This window comes from Amphibalanus amphitrite, unplaced genomic scaffold (assembly GCF_019059575.1).
Source record: "Amphibalanus amphitrite isolate SeventyFive unplaced genomic scaffold, NRLGWU_Aamphi_draft 001888F_arrow, whole genome shotgun sequence".
NCBI classification, from domain to species: Eukaryota; Metazoa; Arthropoda; class Thecostraca; order Balanomorpha; family Balanidae; genus Amphibalanus; species Amphibalanus amphitrite.
This window is the reverse complement of record NW_024883381.1, coordinates 21150-44921: the sequence shown is the minus strand read 5'-3', so window position 1 is coordinate 44921 and position 23772 is coordinate 21150. Positions and strand designations below refer to the sequence as shown.

Genomic DNA, 23772 nt, shown 5'->3' with positions numbered 1-23772 from the left:
TCAATATGACCGCGATTGCAACGTGGTATTTGCGTTTTGAGTTTGGAACTAATTCAATATAAACTGGTTTGGAACATGTCTCCACTTTCAACATTGATTTCTGCGCAAAGAATAGGTACAGTGTAAGTGTAAATGGTGAGCTGACGCCATCTGTTGAATGGTATATCAAATACCGCGATATCTGTGTCGATTAGGGCGACACCTATTGCCTGCTACACAGTCCACGTACGATAATGGTTGACTCAAGGCGACTACATCACCGACAAACTAAAGACTACATCACCAGACACCAACCGTTCATGAACCTACCAATTTGAAAAAGCTAAAAAAGTAGAATCTAAAAATGTTCGAGGACCGAGGTATAGGTTTCCCGTACTTGGAAAATAAAAGTAGCCATGTAGTAACGTGACGTGTAGTACCGCTCAAAGGCGTAGCATAGGAGTGGACAAAAGAAGTGCCTACATAGGCAAATGCTCATATGCGCAGACAGCTACGTAGGGTGTAAGCAATACATTTCCTAATATCTACAGAAGGACATAAGCTCGTTTAGTTTAAAAAAAATGGCCTGACCTAGCGTTACCAAACTAACCAAACCTATTTTGATGTCTCCACTTACTTTGCGCCCTACGTACATTTGCAATAAACACTTTTGTTTGTACATTTGTCATACCAACGAACATTTACAATACCTACGTACTTTTGTCCGTAACCCATTTATCATGCATATTCACCCAGATCGATTTGTTTTACACTCCACTGCTATAACATTCGACTGCGACCGTACCTGCCAATGTATTTGAGACCAGCGCAGCAGCTCGCACCAACTACACAACATGTCGTTCTCTGGGCATGAAGCTCATCTCTAATGAACTGAAACACGGTACAGAACATGATGGCAACACTGAATTATGGTGACCGGCGCGCAGCCGAACCGAGATTCACAGTTCATGTCCTCACTGTCAGACCACAGCGGGCCGAAGGACGTTCAGCGGAGCCGCGGTGACGTCATCGGAGGACCACGCCACCATGGGATCGGATGGAGTGACGTGCGCAGAACAGCACAGAGAACAGCAGCGATCCCAGAGCTCCCAGACATCGTCCCTATTGCACAAACTACAGCGACGCCAGCATGAGACATACCTACCCTATGGCACATACTGGGATATCTTGCGCCTCAACACGCGTCGCACGCAAGCTCATACAAACAGCAACTTGCGTGGCCAGGCACGCAGCATGCACACGCGCACAAATGAGCTTCACAGAAAGCACGGAGGTGGGCCGCTACTTGGTCTTCTTGGCCTCGATTTTGCGGAAGCGCGGTAGCTCGTCCTTGCACTTCTGGTAGACGTTGTTGAGGTCGAAGGCCGCCACCACGTTATCCTGTCGGGCAGAGCGGTGACAGATGTAAGAGACGAGCGCCGGACGCGGTGCGAGAAGTGAATGCCAGTCGTGGCTGATCTGCGCTGATAAGTGCTGGCTATATTACTGTCAGTTTGGTCTTAGATGATAGTTATACAAGAGCGGCCCTCCATGTAAGCATGATAATGTGTGAAGAGCAAGAAAAATATGGTCGTTATTTTGGTACTGCCGAATGCCGATACTGCTATCAACATTTTTACGAACATCACTTTGGCATTCCACATAAAAATGTTGCAATGCAATGCAATTATCACTTGCAATTTTCACGATACTGACCATTTCACAGAACACAAAACGAACCCCCTTGACCAGATGTTGGAGCCACGCGGCTGTCCGCCTACCTGTGTGAAGGTGAAGGGCACCAGGCGACCCTTCTCGTCAAAGCCGGGTCGCCGGGTGACCTCCTGGCCCCCATCGAACAGCACCACGGTCGGCAGCTGGCGGCTGAAGCTGGACGTGCTGATGCGGTACTTCTGGGCGGCGTCCGGGTGTCGCGTGACGTCCACCTTACCGAATACGAGGTTATCCAGCGCGTACCTGGGGTATGAAGGAAACACAAAGGTTATCCAGCGCGTACCTGGGGTGTGAGAAAACAAACAGGTTATGTAGTGCGTACCTGAGGTGTGAGACAAATTGGGGAAACAAATATAGGTTATCCAGCGCGTACCTGGGGTGTAAAACAAACAAACATGTTATCCGGCGCGGCCATGTGAAGGAAGAAGAACTCAGGTTATCCAGCGCGTACCTGGAGTATGGGACGAACAAACAGGTTATGTAGTGCGTACCTGAGGTGTGAGACAAATCAGCAGGTTATCCAGCGCGAGAACAAGACGTGAGACAAACATTAGGTTATCAAGCGAAGCGACACTTAAGACACGGGTAATACAAACAACGGGTCATCCAGTGAGTGCCAGAGACAGAGGAAAAACAAGCAGTAGGTATCCAGCGGGAGCATGAGACGTGGGACGAACACTTAGAGTATTCCCGTGTACCCGTGACACGGGACGCCTGTCAAACAAACAGCAGTAGCTCAGCACGCCCCTCAGACACGGAACACAACATCAAAACGTTATCCAGTTATCCACTATCCAGTATCACGCTTGTGCACGGAACATCAGCATTAAGACACAGGGCGCTAGAGACAAAATAAAATATGTTGAGCTTGCCTCCGACGAGTACCTACGGCTACGCATGAGATTATTCCGAATGAAAAGTTCATTATGGCTGATCAATTATCTTAGGACGCCATTTAATTGCGTCCCAGAAAAGCTATTTCTGGCACCTAAAAGCTGACTCGCCCCAAAATTGGTCCTCAGCACCTATTTGGTGGATACCAGCACCAATCATGGAAAATGACCTTAATTAGCTGTTTCTGGCACCTATTCATCGGTACGCCTTACTCTTTTTTCTGAATCTGGCACCTAAATGCTGAGCATAGCACCAATCTAGTAGAAAAATGAACTACTGGCTGGTAGAATCATGTTGTTCTGGTATAATGACCCCTGGAGTCTAGCCTAAAGGTTGCCAGTGCAGCTACACTCTAAGACAGCCCCGTAGTGATCTCAGCATTGTATATGACGTTTAAGTAAGCAAATAATATTGATTTGTTTGAAAAAACAATGTCATTTAAATATTTAAAAGCATTTATTTGTAATGCTTAAAGGGAAACATTTTTGTGAGTAATTGTCTCGATTTTGACCATTAAAACGGGTATTGTATTTTTTGACGTCATCAAAGAGCTCCAAAAAAGAAATGTAATGTTTTCATCCCGTTCAAGGCCGCTGAAGAAACGCGGGATCTTGCGTGGGACATTGTCCGTTGTTTGCCGCGCAGAGTTGTGCCGTGGTTGTGCCTTTTTCATCCGTTTCTTACTTATGTCATATGTGTGCATGAAGCTTTGATTTTGTTTTTGGTTATTGTGTGGCCGGTCAGTCAAACGCCCCTGTAGAAACCGGATGCTGCGTTTGATCGAGATGGAGTCAGACGATGATTGCAGAAAGCTGATAATATTGAAAAGAGGGCCGGTTGCGTGGCATGTCTGTTCAGAGTTTACATTTTGCTTTACTCCAGTTTATGACCTGAGAGCCTGGCTGGAAGTGACGGATCCAAACTTTTCACGTTAAAATGGCCGAGGGTGCAATAATCTCTAGTCTCTACATAGCGGGCTGGTATACGAGCGTCTTGCTATGCTGCACCATAGCTGGCTAGTGATTCTCTTTTGGCTAGAAATGGCATTAATCATTATCTCCACTGGCGAAAATGGCACTTGACATCACCGAATGCAACGTTCATGTTTGTTAGGATACATAAAATCAGAAAGATTACGTGAATTAGGTAGGCAAACGTGGAATAAAATAGGTGCTGGATGTTTTGGTTTTGGTGCTGAATCAGCAAACAGCAAATACGGAGTTCAACTAGACGATCTGGCAACTTTAGGCTGTGTGGAAGCAATTAGGTGCCAGATTCAGATATTAGGGTCGAATAAGCATTTTGGGGCTGATCAGCAATTAGGTGCCAGAAACAGCTTTTTAGGGACCAGAAACAAATATTCCCCATTATCTTATGGTACTGAGAAATGGTCCGAAATAACTGTCCGATCTCCAAGGTTTTTGTATCGATTTAATTGCTCAGCTGCCCAAATTGCCCCCAGGAAGCCCCTGTCACCTCCCCTATATGATCCGACCCGCTCGAATCACTCACGATCCCGATAGACGCGAGAACACGTTGGCAAAGTTGACCGACGACGGGAACCAGGTGGCGAAGAAGCAGACGAAGAAGGTGGTGTTGCGCTGCGTGGTGAGCTGCTCCTCCAGCTCCTGGTAGGAGAAGTAGGTGACCTTCTCCGGCGCTGAAGATACCGGCTCCGGGAACCACACGTACGCCACTGAAATGGGGAGAAAGGGCGGGGAGGGTGGTGAGATGCAACATGAGACTAGGGGGTGATGTGGGGGAGGGGGAGACGCAACAGATAGGGGAGGAGAATACAGTGAGGAGCAACAGGAGAGGGTCACTGCAGTGAGACTCAACAGGGAATATTGGGGGAGGGGAGAGGGAGACGTGACGGTTCGCCTGGAGAAACAGCGACAGAGCGTGCGATTACTTACTGTGAAATTATCCGAATGGCTTGATTAGGTACCTTACCACATAGGAAGTCCCAAATTGGCAGTTGGCTGGCATGACTAAACCTATTCACTTTAGCGCTCAACACGCTCCCCCTGCCCCCCCCCCCCCCCCGAAATAATCACCAGCTCACATAGCCACGTGACCACAAAATTATTCCAGTGGATGCTCTTTCAATCGCGCAATAAGAGCTACTCTGTGATTCCCGCTGTTAAGTGTATATCTAACGCTGAACATTTACCAGCCTCTCACTCACTTCTTCAGGTGACCCTTCAGTACAGGGGACCCAGACCAAGGTTCGAAGCCCAAGATTCGCATTCATAACCGACGGTTCGTATGCAAGGGCTCGTATCAGGTAAGATTCGTATGGGATGAAGTCTGTAAGGGCGTGGAAAAGATTCGCATCAGATAAGGTCCGTACGTCTGAGGTACGAAGGGGAATAGAGTTCGGTATGGAAAAAGTTCGCATGCCAACTGGGTTCGCACCGTAAGAGATTCCTAAAGTAAAAGGATCGCAACAAACCCTTGCGCATACCAAGCTAGTTTACGAACCTTCGTACAGGAAGCCCCTAAAGTGGGCAGCTGCCACTGCTATCCGTCACTTATCCCTAAATCACTATCCCAGCTAAGATCGCAAAACATCCAGCACACCAACATGACTCAACTCACTAGTGGCCAGCACCAGGTAGATGATGCCCTTCACAGGGTCAGAGTAGAACCAGAGCACCAGGTTGAGTAGCTTCATGTAGGTGTAGGTGGTGCTCAGGTAGGGCAGGAGGCCGCGCTGCCCAGTCTTCTTCGTCTTGGCCCAGATCACTACTGCCACGAAGAACAGCAGTTTGCTTTCGTTCTGTGGAAACACAGTGCAATGTCAGAGAGAATGACCACATCTTATGACTAACAGTTCAACAATTTTGATCCCTACAAAGCGTAACCACTTCATCTGCATAGCTCTGAAGTTCGAAGTTTATAGGTACACTTGGCAATCATGCAGTAATCAACTAAAAATCCATGCACGGAAAACAGCACACATTTCCGATTTGATTATCTAACAGTGAGATCACAAAACAATTTGCAGAACTCGTACACGACCCGAGCGCACAGCTCCATACGCCCCTCAACTAAAAGCTCCAACCAATGAAACTCACATCAGAGAGCTCGCAGGGCTCTGGTCCGTGGAACACGTACTCGCACACCACCGGTGTCAGCTTGAAGACGAGGAAGGAGCATGCGAGCAGCACGTTCAGCACGTGGTGTGCCGACACCATCACCCTCCAGTCGGACCACATGTTGGACGCTCTTCAGCTGGCTGCGGTGAGAAGTAGCAGTCACAGACGCGCTCCAGAGAAACTGTGGAGAGGGAGGGGCGTTAAATGATCAAACTGTGGCACTGGCGTCTCCTTCAGCAGAGGAAGTTTCCTGGAGTGGATGTGGACGAAACTGTGCTTGATCAGGCCGAGGATTCTGTTGGCCTCGCCAACGCCGGTCGCCGCCTGCTCCCTGAATTTAAGCAGTCTGTCCATCTGGACTCCCAGGTCTCTTTCCATATATTCTATGTCATCTATCAACAGTATTTAATCAAGTGCCCTCGATCGTGTACTCCGCCCGCACGTTTTGGCTGCCCAGGTGAAGCACTGTGGACTTGGATGGGTTGAATGGCAGCTTCCACTTGTGAGACCAGGCCGCCAGGGCGCCCAAATCCTGCTGGAGCTTCCTGCAGCTGATCTCGGTGCCGACTCCGACGTACACCTTCGCATCATCAGTGAGGAGCTTGCATGCACTCTCTATGCAGCCAGGTAGGTTGCTGACATGGGCGTCGCCACGAGGGGGGATGGGGGGGATGCCGTCCCTCCCTGGAGTGAGGTTGGGGGGATTATCCCCTCCTCAAATTGAATGTCAATCGAAGTTGTCGAGCTGCTTTTTTCAGTTAACTCCGATTAAATTATCCGAATGGCTAGGATTTGAATGCTAGGATGCATTGAAAAGATGATGCTGTCAGATTTTATGACCATACATGGTCATCACTCCACCCACTCTAGCCGTTGATTGGCTGATCCAATTTTTGTTTGGCTCCTCATAGTTTCCCCAACTGAACTTAGGCTCCGTCTCTCAGTTGGGGAAACTACGAGGAGCCAAACAAAAATTGTGTAGAGTTCGGAGTGTTCGACGTAGGTATCAAAATTTCATTTTACAGAGCACCGAATTTATAGTCTTGTGAAAGTTTAACTCATACAAAACAAGCATGAATTAAAGTATATAACATAAGACAATCTTGCTTGAATTTACGTGAATTGTGCCCGTCTAAAAACAATATCAAAACTAGAACACATAGCCGGAAACTACATCTTTTGAAATAACATTTTTCCTTTCAAATTATTTAACAGACGGAGCACGAGAAATTTAGGTCGTAAAAAGGCGCAACCTGATTCCGTGCTGAAACTAATGCAGCACCGCCTCTTTACCCCCTCCCCCGTTTCAGCACGATTGATTCCGTGCACGTCATCAATGATGATCACAATATTCAACAATGATTTCACAGATAAGACTGCTACGATGACGGGGTATGAAAACATGTCACAAGAAGATAAACTTTGGAAGACCAAGGTAGAAGGGAGTGTGCAATTGAAGAACGGTAGTTATGAAATAGCCCTTCCGTTTAAGGCTGAAAGCGTTCGGCTTCCAAATAACAGAGCCCTAGCAGAGAGACGAGCCATAGGTCTCAAAAAGAGACTGGAAAGAGACCCAGCCCTCCACATTCGTTACACTCAATACATGAACGGGCTATTAGAAAAGGGTCACGCCGAGCCAGCGTCAATGGCATATCCTCCAGAAGAAGGCAAAATGTGGTATATTCCCCATCATTCGGTTCAGCACCCGGCTAAGCCCGAGAAAACAAGAGTGGTTTTTGACGGTTCGGCAAGGTACGGCGGAACATCCTTGAATGATCAGCTTCTACAGGGTCCAAATTTGTCAAATACTTTGATCGGTGTTCTCATCAGGTTCAGGAAGGAACGGGTCGCATTTATGGCGGATATTCAAGAAATGTTTTATCAGGTACAAGTACCATCAACCGACGTCAATTTCTACAGATTCCTATGGTGGCCAGAGGGTGATACAACAAGGGAATTGGAGGACTTTGTCATGAAAAAACACATTTTTGGCAGTGTATCGTCTCCGGGTTGTGCCAACTTCGCACTACAAAAATGTGCACAAGACAATCACACGTTCAGTCCGGATGCGGCGAATACTATACAATATTCTTTTTATATTGATGACTGTCTGAAGTCGGTGGAAAGCATAAATAAGGCAGTGACACTGGTCCGCGAACTCAAGCAAATGTGCGCCATGGGGGGATTTAATCTCACCAAGTTCGTTAGCAATCATCGAGAAGTGACAGAATCGTTACCAGACCATGACAAAACGGAGAATATGAAAGGAGCCGAGCTGGGGTGTGACACAACGGCGGAGCGTGCACTCGGCGTTATATGGGACTTTCAGCAAGATAGGTTCAGATTCAAGGTGAAAATCCAGTCAAAACCACTCACAAGACGTGGGATTCTTTCGGCAACAAGCTCATTTTTTGACCCATTGGGAATCGCTGCTCCCGTTTTGATGGTGCCAAAATTGATCCTTCAAGAACTATGTACATTGAATCTTGGCTGGGATGACATTATTCCCATGCATCTGCAACAAAAATGGCTTCGGTGGCACTCCTCCCTTTGCCAGCTGGAACTCTTCAGTGTAGAGCGGTGCATGAAACCAGGAGATTTTGGTCGTGTCTTATCCACACAAATACATCACTTCGCAGATGCTAGCCAAGCTGGTTACGGCGCGGTATCATACCTCCGACAAGTGGATGATAACGGGAAAATCCACTGCTCTTTTCTCATTGGAAAGGCGCGCGTGGCGCCGCTGAAAAGTGTCACCATTCCTCGAATGGAGCTCACTGCTGCGACTTTAGCAGTGCGCCTTGACTTAGTTGTGAAAGAAGAACTCCAAACAGTTGTCGACTCGACAGTTTTCTGGACCGATAGTACAACTGTTCTTCGATATATCAAGAACAAAACAAGTAGATTTCATATTTATGTAGCAAATCGCATTGGTTACATTCTTGAACACAGCGACGAGAACCAGTGGAAATACGTTACTTCAAAGGTGAATCCTGCTGATGAAGCCTCACGAAGCACAACGGTGGAAAAGTTTTTGAATGGGTCGATGTGGGTTCGTGGGCCAGAGTTCCTGACGCTTCCTGAAGATAAGTGGCCAGAGCAGCCATTCAAAGAACTTGAAACAGTGATGGATGGTGACCCTGAAGTAAAAATGCCAAAACTGGTGTCAGCGACGTCCACCGAAACACAGCCAACTGACAAGCTACTGCAACATTATTCCAACTGGTACCGCCTTAAAAGAGCTGTAGCTTACTATATGCGATTGAAACAAGTCTTGCGTGATCGTATCAAGAAAGAAGAGAAGCCAGAGAGCAGAAACGTCACCAATGGAGGCATAGCGAGTGACTTGTCTGTCGAAGAACTTCAAAGTGCTGAAATGTGCATTGTCAAGTACGTTCAAGCAGGATCCTTTTCAGAAGAGTTGGCCGTTCTTCATTCTCCAGAGCACAAGAAAATAACCAGGAAGAGTAATATCTACCGGCTAGGCTAGATCCAGTCTGTGAGAGCGGTGTGCTACGGGTCGGTGGTCGACTCAGTCATGCTTACGCCTCAGAAGCATCACACCCAGCGATTCTGCCAGCAAGGTCTCATGTGACTGATTTGATTATCTCAGACACACATCGCAAGATCGGCCACAGTGGACGTCTCCATGTCTTGTCAGTGATTAGGGAACGGTTCTGGATTATTCGCGGAATGGCTGCGGTGCGCCGCGTGCTGTCACGTTGCGTATTCTGTCGCAGACTACACGGCCGTCCTTTAACACAGAAAATGGCTGATCTCCCGCAAGACCGCGTCACTCCGGACTTGACGCCATTCGCGGTCACTGGAGTCGACTTATTCGGACCTTTTTATGTCAAAAGAGGTAGAGCCATAGTGAAACGGTTTGGTGTCATATTTGTGTGCCAAAAAATCCGCGCTGTACATCTGGAAGTTGTACACTCCTTGACGACTCATTCCTTCATAAACGCGTTGCGTCGTTTCATGGCCAGACGAGGGGCAGTAAGGATAATCAGATGTGACAACGGCACAAATTTCGTGGGAGCCCGCCGGGAGCTGAAGGAAGAGATCCGCAACTGGAATCAGCAGCAAATAGAAGACGAACTTCTGCAGAAAGAGGTAAAATGGATTTTTAACGCACCGGGCGCCTCGCACCACGGAGGAACATGGGAACGCCTGATTCGCGAAACGAGGAAAATATTGAACTTTCTGCTGCAGCAAAAGACTTTAGAGGATGAGTGCTTATCCACCTTCATGTGTGAGGTAGAGGCGATTTTGAACGGACGCCCGCTCACACCTGTCTCAGATGACCCAAGGGACTTGGAAGCGCTCACACCTAACCATCTGCTCATCTACCGTTCGGCACAGCCATTGCCACCCGGTATCTTCTCAGAAGCCGACTCGTTTTCAAGAAAGCGATGGAAACTAGTTCAGTACCTTGCGACGGAATTCTGGCGCCGTTGGAAGAAGGAATACGTCAGTTCACTTCAAGTACGACAAAAGTGGATCCAGCCTCAGAGAAATTTGCGTGAAAATGACATGGTTCTCCTGGTAGACGCAGACTCTTCTCGCAACGAATGGAAAATGGGAAGAGTGATCAACGTGTACCCTGACGCAAAGGGCAATGTTCGTGTCGCAGAAGTGAGGACGAGCACCTCCATTCTTAGAAGGCCGATCAGCAAGCTTGTGCTCCTCTTACCAGAAGACGGCGCGAGCACGTGCTGAAACGGGGGAGGGGGTAAAGAGGCGGTGCTGCATTAGTTTCAGCACGGAATCAGTGCTGAAATCATTTCTTGTAACTTTTCTGTTTCCAATCGTACAGTGTTCACTTTAACGTCTGCTGCATTGTAACTGACTTCGGACATTACCTTGGGGCCAACCACCGTCCAGCCCAAGCAAGTTTTCAAGGCGTAAGGGCCACCGTTTTGGCTGTGGATTACCTCCCATGGCTCCATTGCTTTCGGGCAGTCGCATCCTATTAATATTCCAATTTTATCCGCCTTTACTTCTGGGATTTCAATTTCTAGATAAGACCACTGTTTCTTCAAACTTGTTCTTGCTACATCTTGGTCTCCAACTGGAATGGTTGGTATCGTATATACTGGTGGTAACGGAAGAGAGTTGTTACCGTTGACATCAGCTACATGTAACCCCGTTACCAGTCGACTTTTAACCGGGCTAGCTGTATGTTCTACTGTGGTAATAGTGAGCAGCGTCTCTTCTCCAGTTTGACCCAACTGACTTCGTAACTCTTCCGTTATGAATGTACTTTGACTGCCGTTATCCAAAAATGCATATGTCTTGACAGGGGCTTTGCCTGAGACGCTTAATTGTACCGGCAAGACTGGTAGAACTGTGCCTGAAGCGACTGCCTTGGTCCCACCACATAATTTGTTTTGTGGAGTACTTGAATTTGGATCGGTACTGACACTGTCATGGTGAGGCGGAAGGGAAGGTCTGGTGACGGGTTTGAATTCCACGTGCAGTAGAGATGGATGCCTTTTGTCACAATGACGACATTGCATTCGCCTTCTACAATGTTTCGATACATGATTTGGACGAAGACAAGCAAAACAAAGTCGTTTCTCCTTTATTTTCTCGATCCTTGCAGATATATCCATCTGAAGTAGAACAGGACATGATTCAATTGTATGACATTCGTCACATGCGTAACATCGCACGTCTGAATTTGTGGTTGCAGTGTAAAATGTTGATTTGAACGATTTTCCGTGGCTTGGTTTTGCATCCATCATTTCTTTCACTCCAAACACTGGGTCGCTGCATATACACACTTGCCGCTCCACAAATTCAACTATATCTCCAAAATCTGACTTCATATTTTGTTGCGAACTTTCAAACACTAGCTGACGCCATTTTTCTTGCAACTGATATGGTAACTTGCCAACGATTTTCTGAAGATTCCTAGGATGATTTACCTCGCTGAGAGCGCCCAGAGATTCCATTGCATTTTTACAGCTTCGAATTAGAATTGAAAAATCTTCCAAACAGTCAACATCCAATGATTTCATCTGCGGCCAAGAGAGAATTTTATCAACATAAGCAGAAGAAATGCGATGCTCGTCGCCATACTTGCGATCCAGTGCCGCCCTGGCATCCTTGTAGCCTCTGTCTGGCTGTAAGTGCATATATCCTTTCACGATTTCATGTGGTTTTCCTGTTACGCTTTGAAGCAAGAAATAAAGTCTTTCGGCGTCGTTCTCAGTTTGGGTTTCGATACGGCTTATAAATGAACGGATAAACATAGGGTATTCCATGGGATCACCCTTAAATTTCGTTATTTCGGTCTTCGGTAGGGAACTTCTTCGTTGTTGTCGTAACATAGTTTCTGCCATGTCGTACATTTGCGCACCGCACGTCTTGCTGTGACCAACATCAGAGTGAACAAATTGTGAAGATGTGCCAGGAACCTGAATTTGATGTGAATGAGTTGTTTCATCAGTATTTTCCATTATATCACTCGCAGCGAAATATTTTTCACGGGCATGAATGGCTGCTAATTCTTCTTCAATGTTTAATTGCTCTTGTCGCAATTTTAGACGTAACTCTTCCTCAAGTAGACGCCGTCTTTCTTCAAGAATGCTCGATCGTGCTTCTAGCTCCGCCCTTTTCGCCGTGTCGACGGCTCGCTGATTTTTAATGAAACTTGATGACGAAGACGTTGAAATTTGTGACGCACTATCTTCAGGTTCAATGTCCATTTGTGAAGTCTTGTGTGATGAGATGAGTCTTTTAATGAGGTCGTCTTTCGTTCCTGTTGTTTTTAGTCCCCTTTCTTGCAATAAAATTTTCAACACCTTCTTGGTCTTCGTGTTGTATGCTTCCATCTTCAATTCTCTTATGAAATTTAAGTTACTTTATCTTATAATCGTCTTATACGACCATAAAACTACTAATCTACGTTACTTGACTTGTATTGTTTTTAGACTTATGTAGAGTTCGGAGTGTTCGACGTAGGTATCAAAATTTCATTTTACAGAGCACCGAATTTATTGTCTTGTGAAAGTTTAACTCATACAAAACAAGCATGAATTAAAGTATATAACATAAGACAATCTTGCTTGAATTTACGTGAATTGTGCCCGTCTAAAAACAATATCAAAACTAGAACACATAGCCGGAAACTACATCTTTTGAAATAACATTTTTCCTTTCAAATTATTTAACAGACGGAGCACGAGAAATTTAGGTCGTAAAAAGGCGCAACCTGATTCCGTGCTGAAACTAATGCAGCACCGCCTCTTTAAATTGGATTAGCCAATCAACAGCTGGAGTGGGCGGGGCGATGACCATATATGGTAATAAAATCAGACAACTTCATCTTTTCAATGCATCCTAGCATTCAAATGAAAAAATAAGGCATAAGAATGTTTTTTAACCACACAAAGCCTACACTCACTCGGTGCATAATTAACTGGCAGCTCTAAATTGCAGAGTTACAACACAAGGTCAAACAGTGATTGGCAAATATGGCGGATTGAAACAGACGCGCCAAAAAATGTAAGCGATACCGTGGTTTAAAAATGTCATTATTTTTATTCTTCTGTTAATTGTTTTTCTAATTTTAGTTAAGTCATTGTTTTAAAATTAAATATCTCTGTTTACTGTAATTAAATTAAATCTTTAAACAATTTTCTTTAAAAACACCAATCCATTAATTGAATGGCCAGCTGATTGTGACACCCAGAACCTGCAAAAAAGGGGTGCAGTTATTTTTTTACATCTTAGTTTTTGTTTACGCGTTTTTAGACGTTTTTCGGCGCACTGTTGTTGAAGTTATACAAGCCCATTGACCTATAGAAGTCTAGACACACTTTTAGACTTTTCATAACGTGCCGCCCGGCAACGCTGTAAAACTCAAGGTCATTCTGACAGGGGGGCATTCGTCGGCCTGCGGCAAACGTTCACCGTTGTTGGTCGTATTCCCGTTGGTGAGCGGTATCGCTAAAACTCGGAAATGACGAAAAGTTGTTCTGCGATCGGGTGCACGAAGAGGCAAGGAGGTCAACCCAGGCATGGCACCGTTTTGTCGTTCCACAAGTAAGTTTATGTGCCTGAATTAGCTTTTTAAGGATCTTCTTTTTAAAGATAGGTCTGCGCCGTTATTGTCGTCATGCGTGCTGCGTTTCGGCATAAATTGAAACACATATTTCTAATTATTAATTCGGTTGAGTTGAGAAAGAGAATGATAGATTAAGATGCGTTTAATATAATTTCATGTATTTCTGAACAATAATGCTATTTTACCTTGTTGATTGCTGCCATTAGAATGAATTTTCTACACTGGAAACAGTTTGAGATAACTAAATCCAATTAACCCAAATCACATAAAAACCTAACCTGAAAGACTCATAACCATCAGTTGAGAATCCACATTATTTCAATATTGTGTTAGGAAAAGGCAAAAGCAGTGATGTGGTTAATGATAAGTGATACCTAACCAGCAAAGTAATACCACGTAAAAATCACAAGATCCTACAAACACAGTGATCCGTCATCAGAAAGATTTGAGTTTTTTACAGGGAATTGAAATGTGTGTTTTGGTAAGAATAGTTATATGAAGTAAAAGTAAATCTAATTTTTTTCTTATCATTCATGGAAATGTAACTACGCGTGCTTACTGCATAGCCACTCATAAAACCGTGGCCCTGGGCAGTGGGCTTGACGAGATAGTTATCTCTGGGCAGCCCAGATCCTGTCAAAAGGACAGTTTACCCTCAGTTATCTGTTAGCCTACCCAAAATTGTACCTTTGTCACCCGATCTATGTCACACTTGCCCTGCTTTCCATGTGTTCTGTCCTATCTCGAGTAGGTACTGGCCTGACATCCCTGAATGATGCTCAATTTTTTCAGAGCCGCCCCAGTTAGATCATGTCAAACCCTGCCATGTTTTTCTGACTTTTTTTAGCCTCTTACTGTCCAAGAAGTGATATTTTGATTATTTATTATGGATAAAAATGTGAACACTAAATTGATTACCTACTAACCTTTATTTGTTTGCATTATCTGCTTTGTCTATAATGATAAGGAGGCTGAAAAGGACTTATATCAGTTGAGGACATAACATCATAGATTGGGTAGACATGGTGTGCACATACAACAGTTCAGTTAATCTAATGTTTTTTTTTAATATGGAAGCATATGTAAGCACAAAGTGACTGCAGCGCCATTTAGCTGTTTTCTGTATTTTGTTTTCTGACCCACATTGTTGGGCTACAGTCCAACAATGTGTTGGGCTAAGCTCAACTGGTGTAGCCTGATCAGTGATCACGGAAATCAAAGCTCGGGCAGTGTCAGTATTACAACAGTAAACCCATCCGTCCTATCCTACAGCTGCCATCTGTTCTGGTTTCTTATATGCTTCTTAAGCTTGAATGGAATGATTGACTAAAAAGAGCAATTATAATATAGCATATAAAGTATAACAAACAACATTACAATCTACCTACTCTGTATTGTTAACACAAACGTGTTTCGTATTAACATCACCATTCACCAGTATATTAATCTGATACAGAGAGACAAACTATAGTACCTATCAAGAGAATAAATTATATAAAAGAAAATACGTTCTAAGTATAGATTGTTGCTGTATGTCCTGGTGTCTATAATGTCCTTTATATATTTTTACTGACATGATGTCGGTTTTTGTTTGATAGGTAATGTCTACAGATTTCAGATATCAGGCTTAAAACAGTTTTCTTTTCTTTCAGGTTTCCTCATGAAGATCCAAAGCTGCTAAGAAAGTGGATGGCTGCAGTGCGGCGACGCGGAGATCACGGAAGGCCATGGAAGCCATCACTGACTGCCATGCTCTGCAGTGATCACTTCTCTGAAGATGACTTTCGTCCCAGCCATAAGCGCAGAGTTCTTCGTGAGGGAACCATCCCATCTTGGTTTGTGTTCCCAGGGAAAAGCGGTCAAGCTGAACGCAGAAGTCCCCTGAAGCGAGCTGGTGCCAGCTTGTCTTCACCCAAGGCCAAGCGAGTGAGACGGGTACTGCTTAGGAATCCAGATATGTCCGGCCTGTCCGGGCCATCAGAGTCGCAACAGCAGCAGGCTGCCCCAGAAGAGGTCCCAGAGGAGGTCCAGCTGCTCACAGTTTCAGAGGAGCCTGTGCAGTTCACTGTTGTAGAGGAGCTCCCGCAGCCCACTGTCTCGGAGGAGGTCGAACAGTCCACTGCCTCCGAAGAGCTTCAGCAGCCCACTGTACAAGAGCTCCAGCCGACTCTGCTGGACCACAGCTACTCCTCTAGTGCGGCAGAGCGCCACATCCACAGTCCAATGAAGAAGATGGTGGCCAAGGTTCGCCAGCTAAACTATGAGAAAAAGAAGCTGCGTCAAAAACTGAAGAGACGCGATAGGCGGCTGAAGTGCCTGAAAAGCACGTTGGATGCACTCAAGGAGAGCCAGGTGATGGATGCTAACCTGTTGGACAGCATCCGTGCGCGCTTTGAAAATCCAATTGTGTCAGAGCTATTTGCCAACGAAGTAGTGAACGGTGGTCGCAAAAAGCGTGGTGGGCGAAGATATTCCGAGGAGATAAAAAAGCTCTGCCTCACGCTACATTACTACTCTCCCAGAGCGTACAAGTTCCTCGCTAAGAACTTCTCCCTTCCTGGTGTAACCTCGCTGCAAGAGTGGACAAGGAGCGTCGGATGCGAAGTCGGTGTCCTCGACGAGGTCTTACAGACCCTGGCCTCTCAAGTAGCCTCGAAGAAAATCGACCCAAACTGCTGCCTCATGGTAGATGAGATGGCTATCCGAAAGGCAAAAGTGTACTCCCAGCCCAAGGACAAGTTTGTTGGCCATGTCGACCTGGGAGCAGGTGATGTGGAAGACTCTAGACTGGCCACAAATGCCATGGTGTTCATGGCCGTTGGGCTGAAGGGGGTGTGGCGCCACCCAGTCGCGTACTTTTTAACTGATCACCTGACGGGAGAGACGCAGGCTGAGCTGACCAAGACCGTCCTACGTGCCCTGAACTCAGCAGGTCTGAAGGCTAGGACGCTTGTGGCAGATGGTCTCCAGGCCAACATGACAATGTTCGCTCACCTGGGCGTTCAGAATATGCAGCCAGGACAACTCCAGCTTCCCATCAGGAACAACTTCTTCCTGCACCCTGCTACAGGAGAAAAGGTACACATACTCCTTGATGTCGTCCACATGTTGAAGTTGTTGCGGAACCTGTTCGGTGAACAGAAAATGCTGCTTCTGGATGGCGAAGAGATATCCTGGAAGTATGTACAGGTGAGCATTAATGCTAATCAGCGGACTTGCTGTAATGGGTTCATTTGATTTTAACCACTACCCAGCTTTTTTGTATACTGTGCATAATGTTGAAGTTAATATTTTTTGTATATTTTGTAGTTGTTGTACTTAAACAATAACCAGCAATAACACAACCAGTAACCACCCATCAGGATGCTGTCAACAGTGTCATTTACATTTTTTTTGCTTTTATTGTGCTTTAGCATTAACCAGCAATGACCAGACCTTTCACTCAGCTTTGCATTAATATAGCAGTAGGTAGTAGCATTGAAGTAATCTGACTGCCACGTCGGCTGCCGACGTTCTTCATCAAAATAATTTTGGTTTGTTTTTCACAGGCGCTGTACGCTCTTCAACAGAGGGAGGGCATCCGAGCTGCAAATAAGCTATCTCGCCTCCACATCGAGTACAAGAAAAACAAAATGAAGGTAAAACTCGCGGCTCAGCTGTTCAGCAGCTCGGTGGGCAATGCCCTGCTGTACATGGCAGAATCTGGCCATCACCAGTTCGTTGGAGCTGAAGCTACGGCCCGATTCATCCTGATGATCGACCAGGCGTTCGATTACCTGAACGGCAGTAGCATCTATGGCAAGGGCTTCAAGGCTCCTGTAACCGCCAATAACCTACCGTGAGTAGCGATGGATTCAAAGCGATGGATACATTTTTTTTTTTTTTTGCTATCATTGTGCTTCAATATTAACCAGCAATAATCAGACCATTTGCATTGACTCATTTTTGCCTGAATATAGATTTGAAGTAACCTGTTTGCCACGATGCCCTGAAATATTCATATCGTGCCAATTGCTTGTCTTGATTATTTGTCAGTCTTTCACAATTGTTTTGCATCAAAGATGTTCGACATCAGCTGCTAGTACTTTAAATCAAGGCTGCGGCGTCGGGGTCGTGGTCGGTAGTTAATTTGTCCGGAGTCGGAATCGAAAAATATCACCGACTCTGACTCCTGCCTGGAATTAGAGTCGTTTGAACCAGCTCCCGTTTTTTCGGGTTCCTGACTTATTCAACCCTTTTCAGGCTCCGGCGTCAGTTCCTGGCGGAGTTCAGCTCCACACTGTTCCGGCTGCAGACGGCATCCGGAGAGCCGGTGCTGAAGACGCGCCGCTCCACTCCTGTGTTGGGCCTCTGCCTCGCCGCGCAGTCCGTCCTGGACGTCAGCGAGGCTCTCCTGGAGCAGGAGGGCTTCGCGTACGTCCTGCCCTACAAGATGAGCCAGGATCACGTGGAGCTGCTGTTCAGCCGTATCCGGCGCATGGGTGGGTTTAACAATAACCCAAACGCGGTGCAGCTGCAGCACGCTCTGCGGAGACTGGCTCTCCACAACTTCATCTCGCCATCTGCGACCGGCAACAGCACGGCACCAGCTGACGAGGACAACGGCAACGACGACGAGGTCGGTCTGCTGCAGATCCGTCGCCCACAACGGCAGCGCTCGGCACTCGGTGCAGGTGATCCGATGCCGGCGGTAGTGCAGCATGTCCTCATGACGCCCGGCAACCGGTCTGCGTTTGTGGAAGACTCTGTCGGCTACATAGCTGGCTATGTGTGCCGTAAGCTGATAGAGGGCAGCGTGGTGAAGTGTGGAGAGTGTATAGGTGCACTTCTCAGTAACGAGGAAGATCCGCCATCACGCGAAGTGATGAGGCTGGTCGAAATTCGAGACAACGGGGGCCTTCTCGTCCCATCGGCGTCGACGTACGCAATCATTGCGTCATCAGAGCGGCACCTGACTGCGCTGAGAAGGTGCGGTGAAATGGGACAGGAGAACCTGTCTCTGAGGATTCAGTGCTCCGTACTCGCTCAGTTTATGACTGAGCGCAGTCACGAGCTATTCCCTGGCGTGCAGGAGCACATGTTCGAACCTCGCGCAGGTGGATGCCACGCTGTGAGTCTGCTGAAGCAGGTGGTGGCCCGGTACCTGCGCGTCCGGCTGCATGCCTACGGCCACTATATCACTCTGAGCGGGATGGCCAGTGCCCATGTGAGGCATCATCTGCACAAGCAGGTGCTGTTTGCGCGGCAGTAAGTATATGTGCCATAGGAGTATGTGCATTCAATAGTGTAGGTGGTATTTAATTAGTTTTTTATGCATAGTTGGTGTTTTGTCGTTTTCGCTATCTTTGATATTTACGTGATTTCACTCGCTGTTTCGCTTTATCCACCAATTTTTGAGTTTTCGTCTGGCAAAAATTGTACGTGAGATGTAGCAGTAATGTGAAATATCCGCCATCCAAAAATTATTTAGTGTCAATTTTCAGTGTCGTGTACTTGTATTCTTTTTTTTTGAGGACATGAAATATTCCGGGAAAAAGTGGGTGATAGCCGGGAAGCTGCTTTCTGTTAGATGACGGTCTTTGACACTGACAAATGTGATTCATTATGAAGTCAAGGGAATCGCCTTCGCCTGATTCGTTCCTGGCATGTGCTTACTAGTTTACAGACACTGTGTGACAGTGTAAGTGACTGGATCTTACTGAGAAACGCCTCTTTAATCTAACTTGAATTTGCCGGACACCTTAGTATCTCGACGGAGCGCGGCGTACATGTATGCATCGATGCATTGCTGTTTGAGTTGAGCGGAGTTGAGCGCTGTGGCCGGTCAGCTGGCTGGCTTTCTTTCAGAATCTCCTGCGTTCTGGTCTCGTTCTGTTCTCCCAACAGCAGACAGCGATGCACGTTCCCAGGTTGCCAAAGAACGTACTTAGAATAAATACTGCACCGCCTGAAGCCCGTCGTTCACCTCCCAAACCGTGGAACAAGGCTTCGAGATCGGCCCTGTTCCATGGGGCTGTAACGTTGCCGATTAAGTTTTGTTGTTCCCTAGCATACATAATTGACTGCTTAATGCATCTGTGAAGGTTTAAATGTTCTAACCCAAACAGATTTATCAGCATCCGCATCCAAAGTTTGATATTTCGCCATAGCCTTAGCATTACGATGCTAACTCACGCCCCCAGTCGTGTGGTGGCGCTAGTGTCGCAAGACAGGAACGGCCGGCCGGGCACCGGGCCAATGGGAGTCGCGCGTCTAGTCTTTTTTAGGTCAATGTACAAGCCTATTTTACAGCTATTTTCGACTCGCAAAACTGCTGCAGTTTTTATAACCTTGTTTTTGCATATTGACATTTTGATGGAATTGGAATGCATTAAAAGATGTCTATTCTTAAAATCTGGAATGCCAATATGATTACAAGGTGAATCGAGCCACGTTCGTAGCGAAATAATACGAATCAATGATAATAACAGTAACCGGCAGAAAATATGTAGTTACCGCGATTGTATAAGATAATACTGGATATTCCGCGTAAAATTGACAGGAGATATCATAAGAATAATAGCTGAAACAAATATTCAAATAACTGAAAGTTCATAATACCCACTTAGCACTGCTAACGCTGACCATTTTCTTCAAACATTAAATGCTTACCATAACATACCATCTGAAGATAATGAACTTGAACCTCGAAAAGCGAGTTGTCCGGTTTCAGTCTCAGTTTGTGGGGTACTGGCCACTGGGATACATGCATTATCAGTGAATCAAATAAAAATTGTCCGGGGCATCATGCTGTGATTATATGAACCAGTTAATATGTACGAAATCTAGTCATTGGCCAAACGTAACGGCCACGGACCGTAGGTTGACGACGACCCCGACATTTAGCAAATGAAGTGTAGGTTCAAGAATAGAGATCTTATATACATAGCCCATATGACCCATAGAGATCTTATATGTATATAAGATCTCTATGGGTTCAAGCAGTTCAGATAATGCTGGTGCGTGGAGATTAATAGTGATGTAAATGTGGTCACAGCTTCAAACACGGTAACAAATATCGATTGCGCTTCGCTCAACCAGAGCCATGCTCATTCTTGCTCATGAAACAGTGCATCCCCATAAAATGGAAAGTCTGAACGAATGCATTCAGGTTCCTACCACAGAATCACCTTATATTGAGATCCGTTTCTTAACAGGAACACAAACGCGGCCCATCAATTTGTCAGCACTAAGGCAACAGCGTCTGACAACGCATCAAATGGCCAACTTCTGACACTATCTACCAATACGGTATCGGCAATAAAATTGCATTGCAAAATGCAAAAAAATGCACCATTTTCAAGCGCAGCTATTGACAACCAAGTCCGACCATTTAGTGTCTCGAGACACATTCCAACTGCATAGGTACCGCAGTAACCCATTAGGGGCGAAAGGAAACATATGACTCGTGTACGACCAGCGTTCTGCCAGCGTACGACGCATAAAGCAAACTGCTCAAACAACTGCGATCCCGAACGACACAACACAGAGCTCCGAAACGAATGGTTTACAAAAGTCTACGACTGACGACATCGAAACAGTACATTCATCGGGACTAGTCACATGACTCGCTCAACCCAGCTGGGTTATGGGTACTAAGTGCGCTTCAAATTGACCTCTGACAGCCATTTACGCTAGTTTGATGCATAAAACTGTACATTGAAACTCAAGCGGCAGCACATAGATCTCCATCAAGGTGGTTATATACAACAGAGCACCTCGCTAAAACCGCACGCTAAAACCGCGCTAAACCGCGAGCCGCACTGTCACACTGACAGTTAACACTGAGCTGCGAGTCGTGACAGTCGCACTGCGTCATATGCACGCAGATGTCGCACTCACGGCACCGTTGCTGGCACTGCGCTGCGGGTGGACACGCGCGGTGCAGTAACTACCTCCACGGTGTGCGGCTCACCGGAGGGATTGCCAGTCTCCGACCGGACAGTCCAGGCGGGAAGTGCGGTGTCTTCAAGCATGACCACCGTCCCCGTCTCCGCGGAGTGCCACACGGCGGCGACGCGCGGCGGCGTCGGATCTTGAGCTGGTGGACACTGGACTCCTGCCACAGCTGCCAGCTTCAGCCCTTCAGCATCCTGTCATCAGCAAACTCCAGCAGAGCCCCAATGCAACTGGGAAAATAAAATGTATGCTGTTAAGTTAAGCCAACTCATGCAAAACATTTCCTTGCACAGGATTCTCTTTGGCAGTTCAGCAAAATCTTCAGTGATATCCATGGCCATGACAAGAGGACTTGATGCCATTGTAAAAAATATAAGCTCATTGGTTCTCATTTACCCACATCGAGACTCTATAGGTACCATTCATTTGTATGTCATCAAGTATGTTAACTACACAATATAATTATGCAATAGACTGACATGAAATATGTAGGAATTTCAATAAAAAATTCGGAAGTTCAATATATAATGAAATACCCAGCTCAACAGAGGCAAATATAATAAGGACAGCATGTAAGCAAAGTAAAAATAGAATTAAAGATTTCTTCTACAGAAAAAAACACTTGTAATTTTACTCTATCACTTACCAGGTATTTGAATTATCAGTCATCACCAGACTTGCACAAAACTTTCTAGATATTATGCCACAAAAAATAAACAAAGTATCTCAAATTGCACAACATAAGCACCAGCCACTGGAGCAGTATGGTATGGGGTCTCGTAACTTGCACGTTCAGTCTGTAAGAGCATGCCTGACTTGACTTAACGACTTTGAGGCATCACCTTTGCAGAAACTCCTTCTATTCTTTTTTAACATAAACTTTAACTATTATTACCATGCTATGATGATGAGGTGGCTGGTTTCGGGCGCATGACAAGTAGCAACCCTTCTTTCATTCTATTTCTTAGTTTTCAAATGCTGCACAAAATGTTTTTTCTTCCACGTTCCTTCTGTCATTATAAAAAATAATAGGTATCATAATTGCTTCACTTCTTCTTTATATTCCAAGTATCACTGCAACAATCCAACACATCTCCCGTTAGTAAACCTCGAGTAAACCATTGCCCTATGCCCGCTAAAGTAAACAAGTGGAATGCGCCAGAAATTGTCAAAATCGCGCCAAAATAGCAAACTAAGATGTGAAAAAATAACCGCACCCCAAAAAAGCTGTTTTCCTATCGCCATTTTTGAGTCAATTCACCGAATTTAATCCAATCACGCCAATTCCTAGTGGAAAATGGAAGCCATTTCTCTCCGATAAGTGGACGCGATACCGCAAGTACCGGCTTGTTATACTGTTTTTCACCCTTAGTAGCGGGGGCTGCACTTATGCCCATATATGGTCATCAAGTCCATTTATTGACCAATCAATTTTTTATGTTCGCCTCGTCTTGGAGTCCTCCTTTCTCGACCCAGAGCAGTTTCCCCAACTGCTCTGGGTCGAGAGAGCAGCGGTGGCCGCAGGCGCAGAGCACTTCAAATGGGCATTGTTTTAACACCTAGGTATTTGAAATGTATTCAAGAATTTCCACATCAATCTGTATATATGAGTTAGAGGAATAATATATTTATTTTATATTAGCACTCACAGATACATTTTGATGCATGTCTGCCCCTCCCCCAAGGCCCAAACGTGAGAAAAATGTGAATTTCTCAGCATCCTTTCCTGCCATTCATCACACAATCTGTTCCACCCAATTAAAGAGTCTAAAGAAGAGATTTCAGAAATCAAACCACGACTTACCTTAAAAATATACGGAAAATTTCCACTTAATTAATACACAATTTGTGAGAAAACCAAAATCACCCAAGGCAAAAACACCACTGCCGCTGAATGCCGAAAACAGTGTGAACCTGTTCGATATTAGCTGGGACCAGAAAGCGTGTGGCTAATAAAAGGAAATTGCCTAGCAACTCGAGATTAAGTTGCGCAATTGCTAGGCAACTTGCGACATAGCCTTCAGTTTTTTTACATAGGCAGCGTTCTTG

General features: G+C 45.8%; 1 protein-coding gene across 6 annotated transcripts; it reads right to left on the bottom strand.

Annotated features, from left to right (window-relative positions):
• Nucleotides 1-776: 776 nt before the first annotated feature.
• On the bottom strand, nucleotides 777-23762 carry LOC122375656 (thioredoxin-related transmembrane protein 2 homolog). 6 transcript variants are annotated; one of them, XM_043355132.1, is made up of 7 exons: nucleotides 23528-23628; nucleotides 22619-22797; nucleotides 5688-5889; nucleotides 5209-5389; nucleotides 4120-4303; nucleotides 1761-1956; nucleotides 777-1380 (listed from the first exon to the last, which is right to left on the bottom strand). In XM_043355132.1, the coding sequence occupies exons 3-7, from the start codon at nucleotides 5826-5828 to the stop codon at nucleotides 1282-1284; spliced, it is 801 nt and encodes a 266-aa protein (XP_043211067.1). In that variant the 5' UTR covers nucleotides 5829-5889; nucleotides 22619-22797; nucleotides 23528-23628; the 3' UTR covers nucleotides 777-1281. The 6 variants fall into 6 exon arrangements, with proteins under 6 accessions (XP_043211067.1, XP_043211072.1, XP_043211070.1 ...); XM_043355137.1 differs by having other exon boundaries at nucleotides 5688-5848; nucleotides 23528-23612; XM_043355135.1 differs by lacking the exon at nucleotides 22619-22797 and having other exon boundaries at nucleotides 23528-23762.
• Nucleotides 23763-23772: the final 10 nt, after the last annotated feature.

Bases quoted from the DNA above. Each gene is read 5' to 3' on its own strand.
- LOC122375656 (XM_043355135.1), bottom strand. From the start codon at position 5,828: ATGTGGTCCGACTGGAGGGTGATGGTGTCGGCACACCACGTGCTGAAC. The intron at 4,304-5,208 runs GTGAGTTGAGTC...TCCCCATTTCAG, and splicing joins CTACCTGGTGCTGGCCACTA to TGGCGTACGTGTGGTTCCCG. The intron at 1,957-4,119 runs GTGAGTGATTCG...TTCATACCCCAG, and splicing joins TTCTCGCGTCTATCGGGATC to GTACGCGCTGGATAACCTCG.